This window comes from Geotrypetes seraphini, chromosome 9 (assembly GCF_902459505.1).
Source record: "Geotrypetes seraphini chromosome 9, aGeoSer1.1, whole genome shotgun sequence".
In the NCBI taxonomy this organism is placed as follows: domain Eukaryota; kingdom Metazoa; phylum Chordata; class Amphibia; order Gymnophiona; family Dermophiidae; genus Geotrypetes; species Geotrypetes seraphini.
This window is the reverse complement of record NC_047092.1, coordinates 168,050,891-168,065,544: the sequence shown is the minus strand read 5'-3', so window position 1 is coordinate 168,065,544 and position 14,654 is coordinate 168,050,891. Positions and strand designations below refer to the sequence as shown.

At 40.5% G+C, this 14,654-nt stretch overlaps 1 protein-coding gene across 6 annotated transcripts in view; it reads left to right on the top strand.

The window, feature by feature from the left end:
• The window catches only part of ZBBX (zinc finger B-box domain containing), a 172,473-nt gene that overhangs the window by 144,395 nt on the left and 13,424 nt on the right, over window positions 1-14,654 (top strand). For all 6 annotated transcript variants that reach the window (XM_033958619.1, XM_033958621.1, XM_033958622.1 and 3 more), the window contains one exon: window positions 8,163-8,399. In XM_033958619.1, the coding sequence (XP_033814510.1) occupies window positions 8,163-8,399 (237 nt within the window). The remainder of the gene's footprint in view (window positions 1-8,162; window positions 8,400-14,654) is intronic.

Below are 14,654 nucleotides of genomic sequence, written 5' to 3'. Positions count from 1 at the left end.
CCCTCAAATTAATTATATTCTTTCTATGCTCCCTCTGTTATGCCGGAAATCATTATTTCATTGGCTAAATATGAAAATATCTGAATTCATTTGGAACAAGAAAAAACCTCGAATCGCTCTCGCCAAACTGAAAGCCTCTAAGATCAACGGTGGTCTCAACTTTCCTGATTTCTATCACTATTATATTGCTTCATTAGCCAAATATGGAGCTTACTGGCTCACTAATTCCTCCACTCAAAATCTTCCCACTCAAGATCTTCCTGCCTGGTTTGAAATGGAATGTTTTTTATGTACGCCTTTACACATCTCATGCTTACTAACGGTGTCAATACCAAGGCACTTAAAGAGATACTCTTTATTGGGTGCAACGCAGCATGCTCTTTATCTTATAGATACATTGACTGAAATCTCAGTTAAGGTTAGTCCACTCATGTCCCTTTGGAACAATCCCAAAATTCAAAATCACGACAAATCTCTATCATGGAAAAGGTGGCAGCGGGCAGGTATATGGTTTGTCCATCAATTGTCTACCTTCAACTCGTTAATTCCATTCGATATACTGTGCTCTACATACTCGCTACCTCCTTCTACTTATTCACAATGGCGTTCTCTCACTGGAGTGTTGCCGTCTTTACATATACGATTTGACTATATGACTTCCAAAAATACTATTTACAACTGGTCTTCTCTGTCTCTACTAAAAGGTAAGGCGATATCATCCTTCTACAATATTTTAAGAGATCACTCCTTCACTTTTTCACCTCAATCTATGAAGCACTGGGACGCTATACTTACCACTCCGCTTTCTGACATTGATTGGGAGCTTTTCTGGTCATCAACAAATCGCCCGCTTTTATCTTCCAAAGAATGATTCTTGTCTGGGTGGTTGTATCCTTATGCACCCAGACGCTCATAACATTGACAGACTCTTGCGTATGGAGCATACAAGTCATCTATTCTAGTGTATACTTATAAAGGGAATTTTTTTAAATAATGTAAAATTATGGAATCTCTCGTGGAACACCTGGAATTTCTTTTGGACACACTACGGTGCCGTGACACAGAGTTTGAGAGACACTGCCATAGGGTTTTGTAGCTTCAGCCTCCTGCCTTTTTGCGTATTACGGATTCCGGTGTGATGCTTCAAACTTTTCCTTCTTTTCTTCCAAAAATGGTTTCCACTTTCCATGTGAATCTGGAAGTCCGGCTTCCTGCTTTTGCTTCCTCCGACTTGAGGAAGCAGGACTGGGTGTTGCAATCCTTGGATGTGTGCAAGCTGCTGTTAAGGTACCTAGAGGTCACCAATGAGTTTTGGCTCTCTCACCATCTGTTCGTTCTAGTGGGTGAATATGTTATGGTGGTTGGAGCAGCAAGCTAAAGTCTTGCCATGGGGGGGGGGTGAGGAGGGAAGATACTATGATGGTTGGAGAGGTTGGGGTATTGCATGCAGGGGAAGACTTTAGGGACAGACAGAATTAAGTGATTTAGAGGGAGACAGAACTGCAATTGGAGCGAGAGGGAACTGAGGAGACTGGAGTCTAAGAAAGGAAAAGGCCGGAAGGTACTTCAAGCCTTATGATGAGGGAATTGTACATAAAACACCATAAATAAACTTTGCAGAATTTTAAAATATTGCATGCAGAATTTTAAAATATTTTTGTTCAGAATTCCGACAGGATTACTATATGGAATAGGCTGTCACCCTGTGTTACAGGGGCACCTAAATGGAAATTAAGGTATCCCTTCAAGTATTATTCCAATTTATTGCCAAGTATTGTTGCCAATATAATTAAATATTGTATTATACAGTACATGATACCAAATACTCAAGAATAGGCACATAAATGATAAACCATACATTAATACATTGTGTAGATTTGTTCTTGGTCTTTGTGAAGTCATGAACTTTGTTTATAGATGAGTCTTTGTATAAATTAAAAATGAACAGAAATTGAATAATTTAACTGTAAAGTACAAAATGTGAATGCCTGGAGTAATTACTTAACAGTATGTAATAATATAGCAATAATTGAAATATAACAATAATTGTTTTGGTACAGGGGTTAACTTTAAATCACCAGTTGCATGCTTATGATTTCATAAAGAATTGTTCAGCTCTAAGGAAAACCAGATCAAACTACTACTTATTATTATTTCATTAGTACTACCAAGTGCACACAGCATTGTACTTTAAAGCCGCAGATAGATCAAAGATGACAGTGTAGAGGCCTATGGATTTGGCCAGGAACAGGTCATTGGAGACTCTAGCAAGGTCTGTTTCCGTAGAATGAACAGGGCAAAAGCCTGATTGAAGTGGGTCGAGGATAGCTCAAAAGAAAGTTAAGACAACAGTGGTGAACAACACATTAAAGTAAATTGGATAAGAAGGAGAGGAGGGAGACAGGGCAATAGTTGGAGGGACAGGTAGGATCTAACAAGGGTTTTTTGAGGAGTGGTATAACTATGGCATGTTTGAAGGCGTCAGACACAGTCACAGTGGAGAGTGATAGGTTGAGGATATGGCAGATACAGGGGATGACAATAGAGATAGTGATCAGTAGATGGGTGGGATGGGATCAGATGAACAAGTAGTGAGCTTGGAGGAGGAATTAAAATATGCAATTTTCTCTTTGGTGACTTCAGAGAAGGCGGCAGAGGTTGACGGAGGGCTGGCAGAGTGGACCAGAGGTGGAGGCAATTTGGTTGAGAACTCAAGATTAATCTTGTGAACCTTGTCATGGAAGTATTCAGCTGTAATCTAGGGAGAAAGCAAAGGAGGGGGTCAGAGGTGAGGGTACTTTGAGTAAGGAGTTGAGTGTGGCAAAGAGATGGCGAGGATTGGATTCAAGAGAATTAGTCAAGTGGGTGTACTAGTTTTGTTTCACAAGTGAAAGGGTAGATTGGAAAGAGGTCAGCAGCAGGAATTTGGGAATTTGAAGTGCACAAAGTCAGCATGAATGTGGGATTTCAACCAGTAACATTCCGCAGATCGGGCACAAGAATATAAATAGCGGATATTAGAAGTCAGCCAGGGCTGGGGTTTGGCACGCTTTACAGAATGTGACATGAGAGGAGCAAGGATATCAAGAGCAGAGTAGAGAATAGTATTATAGGAAGAGACTGCCTCATGGACAGACTTACAGAGCTTAGTGATTGAGAGGAGGGGCAGACAGTGGTGGAGAGAGTTCACAGGTCAATAGTCTGAAGATTTCTGAAAGTATTGGTGAGGATCAGTTGTGTCTGGGGAGGAAGGTAATGAGTTGTGAAGATTATGAGATGATGGTTAGAGAGGGGAAGAACTGAGGTGAGAAGATAGCAATTGAGCAGTTGAAGAAGAGGAGATGGTCAAGGCAGTGGCCATTCTGGTGTGTGGGGGTAGTGGAGCACAATTGATTTGGAATGAAGATATTAGAGCAAGAAACTTTGAGGTGTAGGAGTCAGAGGTGTCATCAGCATAAATGTTAAGATCACCAAGGATGAAGGAAGGAGACAAAGGTTTGAGAAAAACGGAGAGCCAGGAGTCAAGGTCAGTGAGAAAGATAAGGATTTGTCAGGTGGTCATTAAATGACCGCTATTTAGAGAGATAGGGGAGCGAATAGACGGCTGGATGCAGATTATCCTTGAAATGAATTACATTTCAGTTTATTATGCATCTGCTAGATGCCTTAGGTTGTGTTGCAGGACTTTAGAATGAAATCTCCTCATTTTACAATGGCACATGCAATTACCAGAGAAAGAGCATTCTTATGGTTAACTCCAAACTTATGGCTCATCCTGCCAAAAGAAATTTGGGCTGAAATCAACTATAAACAGTTCAAATGCATGCTGAAGGCCCATTTCTTTCGAATAGCATTGGGATTGTTACCTTCATAGTAGGGAGATTAGATTGCACTCCTTGGAAACCTTTGATAACACCTGCTTTTAGAGGGAACGGGATCTTATATTGCATGTGTCAAGTCTTTACTGTTTTTCTATGGAGTTCTTTTCCTTCTTTAAGCTTATAGCTTGTCAATTTGTAAACTACCCTGATCCAGAAAGGCTGGGTGGTATATCAAGTTTTTTTTATCCCTTTATTTGATATTGTTGCTTAGAAGCAATATGTGTATTCTATGGCTCTTATGGGAGATTTGCATCTCCAAATACCTGTTATTGGCACTGTTGCTCTCATTCAACATCAAGTTAAATAAAGCAGCTGTTTCACCATCTGCCAATTAAAGGGTTAAATAAACATAAACATAGTCATATGAGAAAATATTTCCATTCCATATAAAAGCTTTAGACAAACAAATCAGATCTCACAAAGGGGCGTATCCTGCCCCTTTTGCATGTCCCTTTGGCATGACACCTCAGGATCCAGTGTCATGTGTCATTGAATATTGGCTCTGACCACCATAGCACTGTCAAGTTAATGCCAGGGTAGTCTGTAGGTAGAGCTGGTACTTAACTGGTTGGGGGCAATATTTGAACCACTGATCAGTTAAGTTAGCGCATAAATAAGGACAGCAAAAAGGATGTCCTTACTTTATGCGCTGAGATAACTGTTCTGAATATCAGCCAGTGCTTGGTTAACTTCTGGATGACCTAACTGACCCAGATATTCTGTGCCAGTGCGTAGACATGGTCATGCTTTGAATATTCAGGCTTAATTCAGCCTGCAGCTTAATTCTGTCAATAGCTTAAAAAACTCTGACTATTGTGGACTGAATAGAGGTCCCAAATTTACTATTCTGTTAGCCACCTCTTTTGGCATTCTACCTCATAGGACAATAGAGTCCCAATTATCTGACCTTTGGTTATTTGACATTCTGGATTATCCGATGACAGCTAATCCAAGCTCTGCCTCTCCCCTCCCTCCAAAGCAGGATTAGATTCTCTCCCAGATTCCCAAATGTCTCCTTCCCCTACCCATCCATAGGTTCCCTCCCCCCTCCTTCCTGAGCTTACCTGATGGTCCTTGATGAAGGTCAGGCAGGCGCGATCCCTAGGCCTGAGGGTGCCTAGAGATGGGGGGAGAATGAGACGGTATGGGGGAGGTCAAGAAGGTGAGGCTGTTTCTGTTTGATGGTGGGAGGGCGAGATGCTTTGAATGTGGCAGTGGAGTCTTGATGCATTGCACTGTAATGGTGCACAAAGTCTCTCATTTAACATTTCCAAATTATCTGGCATTTTGATTACCTGACAGTCTATGCTTCTCAACCCTTTCCTGGAGGCATATCTAGCCACTCAGGCTTTCTGGACCTCCGCAATGAACTAAATCTGTATATATTAGGTTTTCATACAATGAGCTCCATCTCATTCATATTTATCATGGCAGTCCTGAAAACCTAACTGACTAGGTTGCCCCCAGAGAGAGTTGAGAAGCACTAGTCTAGTAGGCAAGCTTATTTTTGTAATTGGTAAAAACCCAGAACTAGGCAGCATTGTAAGCTTCAAGACATTTTAGTTATATAAGTACAAATGTTCCCCACTGGATGTCTAAAATTAATCATAGTGCTGTTTCTTCTTCAGTGGATAAAAAAAAATGAGTTTAGATTATCACTCAGCAGAACTCTCTTTCCCCTGTGCTGTTTTTTCCATTCCTATCCCATGCCCCTCCTTTACCTTAATAGACCTTATCAAAAAATGTTACATCCATGACTGTTTCCCCATGAGTCTCACAAAAGTTTAGAGAACAGGCAGGAACATGACTTTCTTTTTTATTAAAAAGTATATTAATTTCCTATCTGAAGGGTGTATAATATTGGAGGACCACAACGAGGAGAACACAGAATTGCTTTTCTGTTGGTTAGGGATGAAATTGAGCTGTAAAAGGTAGGATAGTTTCCAGTCTTTATCTTGATTTTCCTTTTTTATATAACTTGTTTCAGAATTTCCTAGTTGCACCTGCCTTAAGGACATTTATATACTGTGATAATGAAATACGTAATCTTTTGCAGAAAGGTACAGACTATAGCATGCTTAAGCTGTAACCTACCATGCCTCATTTAGTTAAATTTATATTTATGCCCTGGTTTTTACCAACCCATAGGAATTTAGACTTATTTTTTCTAATATTGGGTTTCATGGTTTATTTTTCTTGCTATTTAGCTGTTATAGTGGTTATAACAACTTGTAATATGTTTGTTCTCTCTTTCGAAATTTCAGTAAAGATGCATAGACTTAAAAAATCATGTTTATGCAAGGTTTTAAATTTAAAATATACCTTCCAGCCTTTGTAAGAAAATGTTTGGTCTCGCTCATTAATTGGTATAGATCAAACTTCCTAAAAAAACGCTCTAATAAGAGAGTGTTATTTATAATGAATTAGAAGTTGATACAGGTACTTCATCTCATGCAAGGTCGTATTTGGAAAGTTTGGTATCCAAGCTTGAATCTCAGCATATAGTTAGTGTAGACATGAGAAATACAAATATCTGGAATATTGGTAGCAATTGGAAACTGCTTATTTGAAAGACTAGAGTAGTAGGTCTCAACATTTTGTTCTTTAGTACACATCTCATGAATGACTTTTACGTACTGCATGTGTGACTGCCATGGAGTTACATGTACATATATTTTGTTGTAGAGAATGACACTGGGACAAATTTGTTTTAGTACTGCTCACTATTCATTGTTGGAGGAAGCTTTTTGTGGATGCAAAGTAGAAAATTACATGGGGACAAATTTGTCCCCATCCCTGCAGGAACTCAATTTCCCCATCCCTTCCCTGTGAGTTTTGTCTCTGCCCCTGTCCCTGCCCCATTCCTGTAAGCTCTGTCTTAACCGCACAAGCTTCAAACACTTATGATTTTAAAGTGTTTGAGGCTTGTGCAGATGAGGACAGAGCTTGAAGGAATGAGGCAGGGACAGGAAAAGAACATTAAAATCTTCCTTAGCTTACAAAAAAAATCGAAATCACCCAGCCAGCTGATTAACCGTTCCCCTTAACTGTATCCATGACATCCTGTTTGTTTGTCTTGGCTGTTTAGATTGTAAGCTCTTTCGAGAAGGGACTGTTTTCTTCTTCTTTGTGACTCTGTATAGCGCTACATACATCTGGTAGCACTACAGAAATAATAGTACCGTAGTAGGATACATCACACAGTGCAAGGTATCACCATTTTTTTACATGTCAGTGCCAGAGGCAGGAGCAATCCAAAGATAAGAGCGAGTGAGTATTGCTCTTGCTGTTCCTATTAGGTACATCAGATGGGATTAGGTGGGCTGGAGGAAGGGTTCAAGGGTGGAAGAATATCACTAGACATGATGAATTTAATTTTTTACTTGAGGTGAGGGGTTTGGGTCTGGGGTGGGGAGAGAAGAGGTGGGCCACTAGACCACCAGGAAAATCTTTTGGGATGTATGTGTGGTAAGTCGGGTTTTGTGAAGTCATTGGGAGGAACCCACTAAACCAGTGTTTCTCAACTCAGTCCTGGAGTATCCCCTTGCCAATCAGGTTTTCAAAATATCCACAATGAATATGCATGAAAGAAATTTGCATATAATGGAGGCAGTGTATGCAAATCAAGTTTATGCAAATTCAATATGGATATCCTGAAAACCTGACTGGCAAGGGGGTACTTCAGGACCGAGTTGAGAAACGCTGCACTAGACCACAAGGGGGGCCAGGGCAGGATGGTCAAATCAAGGGAAGAGAGAGGGTGCTGGTACCCATTGCTCTCAACAAATCCTACGCTGAACCAAACCCTGGTGTAAAATTGTGGAAATTGCATGGCCAAAGCTTTTTTTTCCTCTCTCTCTCAAGCCATAGAATAACAAAATGCACCACATTTGCATTCATTTCAATACAGTTGCTGTCAGGGTTTCCATATGAGTTAACACCTGTGCTGAAATCCTTTTGCATTGCTATCCCATGGTAAAACTGTGTTAAACCCATAGCAACCATGTGGGAAGCTTTCTGTATCATCCTCCGAAGCTCCTGTGCATCTGCCGGAGAAGGAACAGGAGCAATCAACTGCATTATCTGAGTGCCCATGGAATGTCTGGGGCACCCCATGTCTGAGTGATAGGCCTGGCTCCATTTAAATATTTGCCACTGACAACTTGGTTCATTATTACGTGGATAATACTTGTGGTAATTGCCTATATATATTAGATTATTTTTAAGACTGGCAATTAGATTGGCTTAATCTTTATTTCTATTTTTTTATATCAATTTCAGGATACAACTATCCACGGTGTTTGTCAGCAAATCCTGGTAAGCACAGTTCCATAAGTTTTCTAAGCCCTCGACCAAAGACAGCTCTCCCACGGCCATTATCTAGAGCTGCTTCTGAAATGTCAGAAATTGAATACATTGATGTAATTGAACAAGATAATTCTTTATTTGGTGAGGCTGCTGATCAACAAACACTAACTGGGTTGGAAAAAGAATTATATATATTGGACCTTCATGCAGGTAAATATAATAACAAATGTTTTCTTCTTTATGCTTATAATATACTGAAATGTAAAGTTCATATCTTGCATAGATATTTTTCAGATACGATAGTATTTCTTGAAGTCATTCAAGTCTAATATTTTTCTACCGTGTATTCAAATAAAACTTGATATAAATGAGTAAAAGTATATGTTTGTGTATATATTAGTGAACTAAATTACCAAACATGAAATAACAATATTGACCTATAGGACCTACCAGACAAAAAAAACAGAGAAGTGTGGTTTATTAATACTTTAACTTGATGTTGCCATGTTTCACCTATAAAGGCTGCATGAGAGAGGAAGTGTTTTTCCCTAACTGCAATTACCCTTGCTGCTTTTCTACTGGAGAGCCCCTCTGAGATTGTGGTGCCTATTTGCCAACAGGCATTGGAGAGGATACCACTATAACTTTGGGTCCTGAACCCAAGAGTTGAGACACACTTACTTCTGTGATGCGCGGCCACTTTAGAGCCAGGTAGAGTCACGAAGAGCCTAGAGTTATTACTTAAAGATAAGTCTGATACTTGTTACTTTATTGTGATTTCATGGTATGGGGAAGTGCAAGGGTAAATATCAGGTGTCAATCCCGGTAATATCAGGTCCAATGGACAAACAAGTGACTCTAGCAACCTTATCAAAAGTTTGGAGCGATAGACCAGAGTCAATATCAGGAGCCTCACTATGCTCCCTAGAACGTACCCCTCCTCTCCATTCTGATCTTCCGAGCGCCTTGGAGCCAGAGGGTGGCTCGCAGGTGGCTTCATTGGAAGCCTCCGAAACTCAACTGGTTTCAGAAATTGTTTTTCTAAAGATGCCATAAATATTTTCTGAATCTGTAAGCCAGTTAGAGAGTTCAGATGAAAACTCAAAGGATGGAGGCAATGCTGAAAAATGTTACAAATCAGATTTCGGTTTTCTCCAAGGATGTTGTTGATAAATTGGTTAATGTTGATTCAAACATTGGGAAACTGCATAAACATTTGTTATGGGTGGAAAAACAGGTAGTGAATTTACAATCTTTTTCTGTAACCGCTAGCAAAGATTCATTGAATATTTACTATAAATTGGAGATGATGTAAAATCAGGCAAGGGTCAAAAATTTAAGGTTGGTTAATTTTCTTTCCACACACCTATTATCTCCCGAAATACTTCTTAGGAAGTATCTTAAGGAGATACTTGGGGTGACAAATGCTGATTTCAAATTATTATTACATTACTCAAAAAAAGAAGCTCCCTGTGGGAGAGGGAATTGATCAATTGGTAAACACAGATCTTGATTTGACTAATTTCTTGGAAGATTCTCAGGATACAATTCAAACATGTGCTACTCTCTTAATCTCCTGTTTAAATGAATCAGATAAGGTTCTTATTATGAAACTTTATTTTAGGAAGAAATTTTGGGGCGATAAAGTTTTGATCTTCCCCTATATGTCGAGAGCTACACAGCTTAGGAGAAAAGCCTTTTTGGCATTAAAACCTAAAGCTATTGAGTTAGGAGTGACTTATTTTTTGAAGTTCCCTTGCAAATGCCTTCCTACATCCTGTTTATATTATTTTGACAGTGCAGTCTCCAGAATCATACAGGTCTGGAGAAGGAAAAATGTTTGGTAAGGTAGGAGGGTAATAATCCATTAAGTGCTTTGTAAAAGAGACAGCCTAGTTTGAATAATACTCGGTTTTCCATGTTCAGCCAGTGAAGTTTATGATAATAAGGAGTTATGTAGTCAGATTTTTTCAAGTTGAATATTAGTATTACAGCGGTGTTTTGGATAATGCTTAACTTTTGGAAGTGTTTACCCTTTAAACTGCTTTGAACTATAAGGCTTATACGGTATATGAATTAAAAAATTATGGTATATTATGTTATTCTAAATGAGGTCTCACCAAAGTCACAAGGGCATCAATACCTCCTATTCCCTACTTGCATCCTTCTAGCTTTTGCCATTGCCTTCTCAACCTGTTTGTTGGCCACCTTAAGATTGTAATATACAGTACTAACACACCCAAGTCCTTCTCCTCTTTCCATATACAAGAGTTTGTTGTCTCCTAAACTGTACTGTTTTCTCAGGTTAATGCAGCCCAAATGCACGACCTTGCATTTGTTAGCATTAAATCTTATCTGCCAAGTTCCAGAACATTCTTCAAGCTTCACTAGGTCCTTCATGTTCCTCACACCATCAGGGGTGTCTACCCTATTGCAGATTTTGGTATAATCCACAAAGAGACAAATCTTACCAGTCCTTTTTTGCATGTAAAATGTGATTCATATACAGAACACTTTATAAAATTATCCCATAATATTAATGTAAATATGAAATTCTTGCCATACGATTGCTATAGTTTCATATGTAGATTGACATTGACAGTGAAATGAGAAACTAGCTCTCACTATTGCAGTCCTGAGGGAGTCAATTTGAAGCATAAATACAAAGAAAGTAGGGCTGCCAGTTAAAATACATGTTTCCAAAATCAAAGCTTTCTATACCAGCAAATCATCCCAGGATTGTTTTACAGTAACATTTTCACAAAAATATGCATGTAGTACCCCTTAAGCATATGGCCACATTGGTTCTAAGTCACTGGATTTATTAATGCTGAACAGATTGGTTCGAATTTTAACACATTTTAAGCTGTGTTTCCACATGACAAATGTTTCTTGAGTATGCCTTTCTTGCCTTGTTTCCATATGTTACAGCTTCATTTTTCTTTATTATGTTTTACAAACTGAGCACATGGTTTGCAAACTGTTCTGGCTATGCACAATTTAAACTCAGTTGTGTCTATGTGTTACTTTGTGTGCCACCTGTGGGTGTTTCTACTTGTGCAGTGTCTCTCAAACTTTTTTTAGCTCCGGCACACTAAACAGAGCAAATGTTTTTTGTGGCACATTATAATTGAAACTAGTGTTTTAGCCCGTTACATTAACGCAGTGGTCTCAAACTTGCGGCCCGGGGGCCACATGCAGCCCGCCAGGTACTATTTTGAGGCCCTCGGTATGTTTATCATAATCACAGAAGTAAAATAAAACAGTTTCTTGATCATGTCTCTTTAGCTATAAATTACAATATTATTATTATTAAGGTTTAGCCAAAAGAAAAGATTAATAAACTATAAAGAGTTTTACCTCATGCAAAATTGTCATTTCTTTAATAAGACATTAACTCTTTTTTTCTGAGGCCCTTCAAGTACCGACAAATCTAAAATGTGGCCCTGCAAAGGGTTCGAGTTTGAGACCACTGCATTAACGGGTGCTAGAGTAGATGTCTGTCTGTCTGGTTTTTTTTTTTTATTTGTCTCTCTCTCCTTGGACTCTGTCATTCTTTCTGTCTGTGTCTCTCCCTGGCCCCCTGTCTGTCTATCTTTATTTCTAACTCTATCCTTTTCCCTCAATCCTGCATGTGCCCTTTTTTCTTTCTCCTCCCCACTTCCTTCCAACGTCTGCTCCCCCTGTCCTCCACACTTCCATTCAGTGTGTCTCCCTCTCTCTACCCCTTCCATCTACTGTTCACCCTCTGTCTTGCCCCTTCCATTCACTGCCCTCTCTTCTCTTTCCATCCAGTGTCTGCCTTCTCTATCTCTCTGTTCCATATGGCATCTCTTCCTTCCTTTCCCCCTTCCTTTTTCCTTGGTCTGGCATACCTTCCTCCTTCCTTCCAAGCCCTGCCATCTCTTCTTCCCTCTAAGCCATTCTCTCCCCCTCTGCTCCCTTTCCTCCTTGAACTTCATCGGGCAGCAGTAGCAGCGTTCACAATTCATTGCTGTTACTGGCTTCAGGTCTTCCTCTCTGGTGGGTCCTGTCTTCATGAAAACAGGAAGTAGGCAGGACCCGCTAGAGAGGAAGACCTGAAGCCAGCAACAGCAGCGAATTGTGAATGCTGCTGCTGCCCAAAGAAGCCAGGCCTGAAGTACCCGAGGCAGACTGCTTCTCTCCCCTCCCAGCCCAACTCCCACTGACTCTGCTATCTCTCCCCTCCCATGCGACCCTCCCAGCGAGAAGACCTTAATAACAAACCTCCCTCCAGCGTTGGCAGCCGCAGCACGCTAAACAGGCTGCTTCGCGGCTTTCTCCTGCCGTTGAGTCCCTCTGTCGTGTCACTGATAACGTCATAAGTGACGCGGCAGAGGGACTCAATGGCAGGAGAAAGCCGCAAAGCAGCCTGTTTAACGTGCTGCGGCTGCCAACACTGGAGGGAGGTTTCTGCCGGTATGTGCAGGAGAAGCGGTATGTCCCTCCCCCTCCAGTACCTGTGGAGCTGCCGCCGCTCTTAATAAATTGAACAGGTGCGGCTCCTGAATCGGCTACAGCGCTCGAGTGTGGGCCCTTGTAAGCGCGCATGCGCTCTCCTGCCTGCCACAGACATACGGAACACACAGATAGGAGTGCGCATGCGCCGCTTAGGGTTTTATTATAAGAGATTATAAAATTGCAAAACCAACAAAAAATTAAATTTGAGAGGTAGTATTTGTAACAACAGTGAAACTAAAGTAGATAGAATAAAATTGCTAATAAATACAATGGATGTGCTTGTTTTTGAGTGCAAATTAACTCAAAACGCAGCTTGATAGTCGACAAGTAAACATGCATTTCATCATCCACATCTGCAGTTATTCTCTTTTTTTCGATTTAATTTCTGTCAGAGCTGAAAATCTAAGTTCGCAAAAATAAGATTGCAATGGTAACAAAGCCTTGATTGCTTGTTGCTCAAAGTAGAATAACTACTGCATAAAAATAAGACTAAAATTACTTGCTTTTACTTTTCAAGGACCAATCACATCAAAGAATGATGCTTGTCTGGGCGGTTGTGTCCTTATGCACGCAGACGCTCATAACGTTGACAGACTTGGGTATATAACGTACAAGTCATCTATTCTAGTGTATACTTATGAAGTGAATTTTTTAAAATAAAGTAAAATTCTGGAATCTGTTTGGGGCACACAGTTTGAGAGATGCTGTGCTAGTGTGTTCAGAGCAGGACTTCATTATGCAGCAATATTAAAAAAAAAAAAAGAATGTCATAATGAAGTATTATGAAAGATTTAACTGGCACTTGATAGTTTGCAGAACCTGAGTGGACAATAGAAAAAAATACAATCGGCTGGTTCATTTATGGAACAAATTATCAGCTGATTTAAGAATAGCCAATACTATGAATTTAAAGAAATTTTTGAAAACTCATCTTTTAAACATAATGAGCACAAGCAAAGATGATATTTGTTAAGATCAGCAGGAAAGATGATGCAGGCCCAGATAATTATGATGCAATAATGTTGTGATGTGTTATAAGTTTTCTGTATATAATTAATTAATTCAATTTTTATTATGTCCTCCCAGTAGCTCAGAATGGGTTACAAGCCAACATTCACAGTGGATTACATTAGACAGTACAATTGACAATGCAGTAACTTAAGCACAAACTTGGAAGAGCTGCGACTTATGGTCCACTTGGGAGGGGATATTCAAAGGGAATTACTGGGGGGAGTAATAGAGAATTGGACCTGAGCGTCAGCAACTAGTGGTTGTTGATAGGAGAGGGATTGTTATGGGCTGGACTTTGTAGTTGATTAGAATCTGAAGTGAATAAAGAATTCTTATGAACATTTCAGTATATGTGAGCTCTTTCATTATAAGATACAGTGGTACCTTGGTTTACGAGCATAATTCGTTCCAGAAGCATGCTCGTAATCCAAAGTACTCGTATATCAAAGCACATGTCCCCATAGGCCACAATGTAAACTGAAACAATTTGTTCCACAACCAAGGTTTACTATGGTGGCCCAGGGGTGGGTGGGTACCTGTCTGTGGGTGCTGCAGCCCTTGCAGCGTGATGGTTTCCTTTCCCTGAGGTCCCCGTGCGGCTCTCCTCCCTCTTCGGCGATGCCTTTGCCTTTAACCAGCGCTTCCCGGCTTCCGATTCAAGCCGGCCATCCTGCGTGCTTGTATGTGGTGCGCTTGTTGTTGGAGCGGTGCCGGCTTGATGGGGGAGTGCAGAGGTCCTGCGCATGCGTCTGGAGGATGGCCAGCTTGAATCAGAAGCCGGGAGGCGCTGGTTAAAGGCAAAGGCATCGCCGAAGAGGGAGGAGAGCCGCATGGGGTCCTCGGGGAAAAGAAACCACCATGCTGCAAGGGCTGCAGCACCCACAGACAGGTACCCACTCACCCCTGGGCCACCCTAGTGAGAGCTCGTGTAGCGAGTCAACACTCGTTTTGCGAGACGAAAGTTTGCTGAGT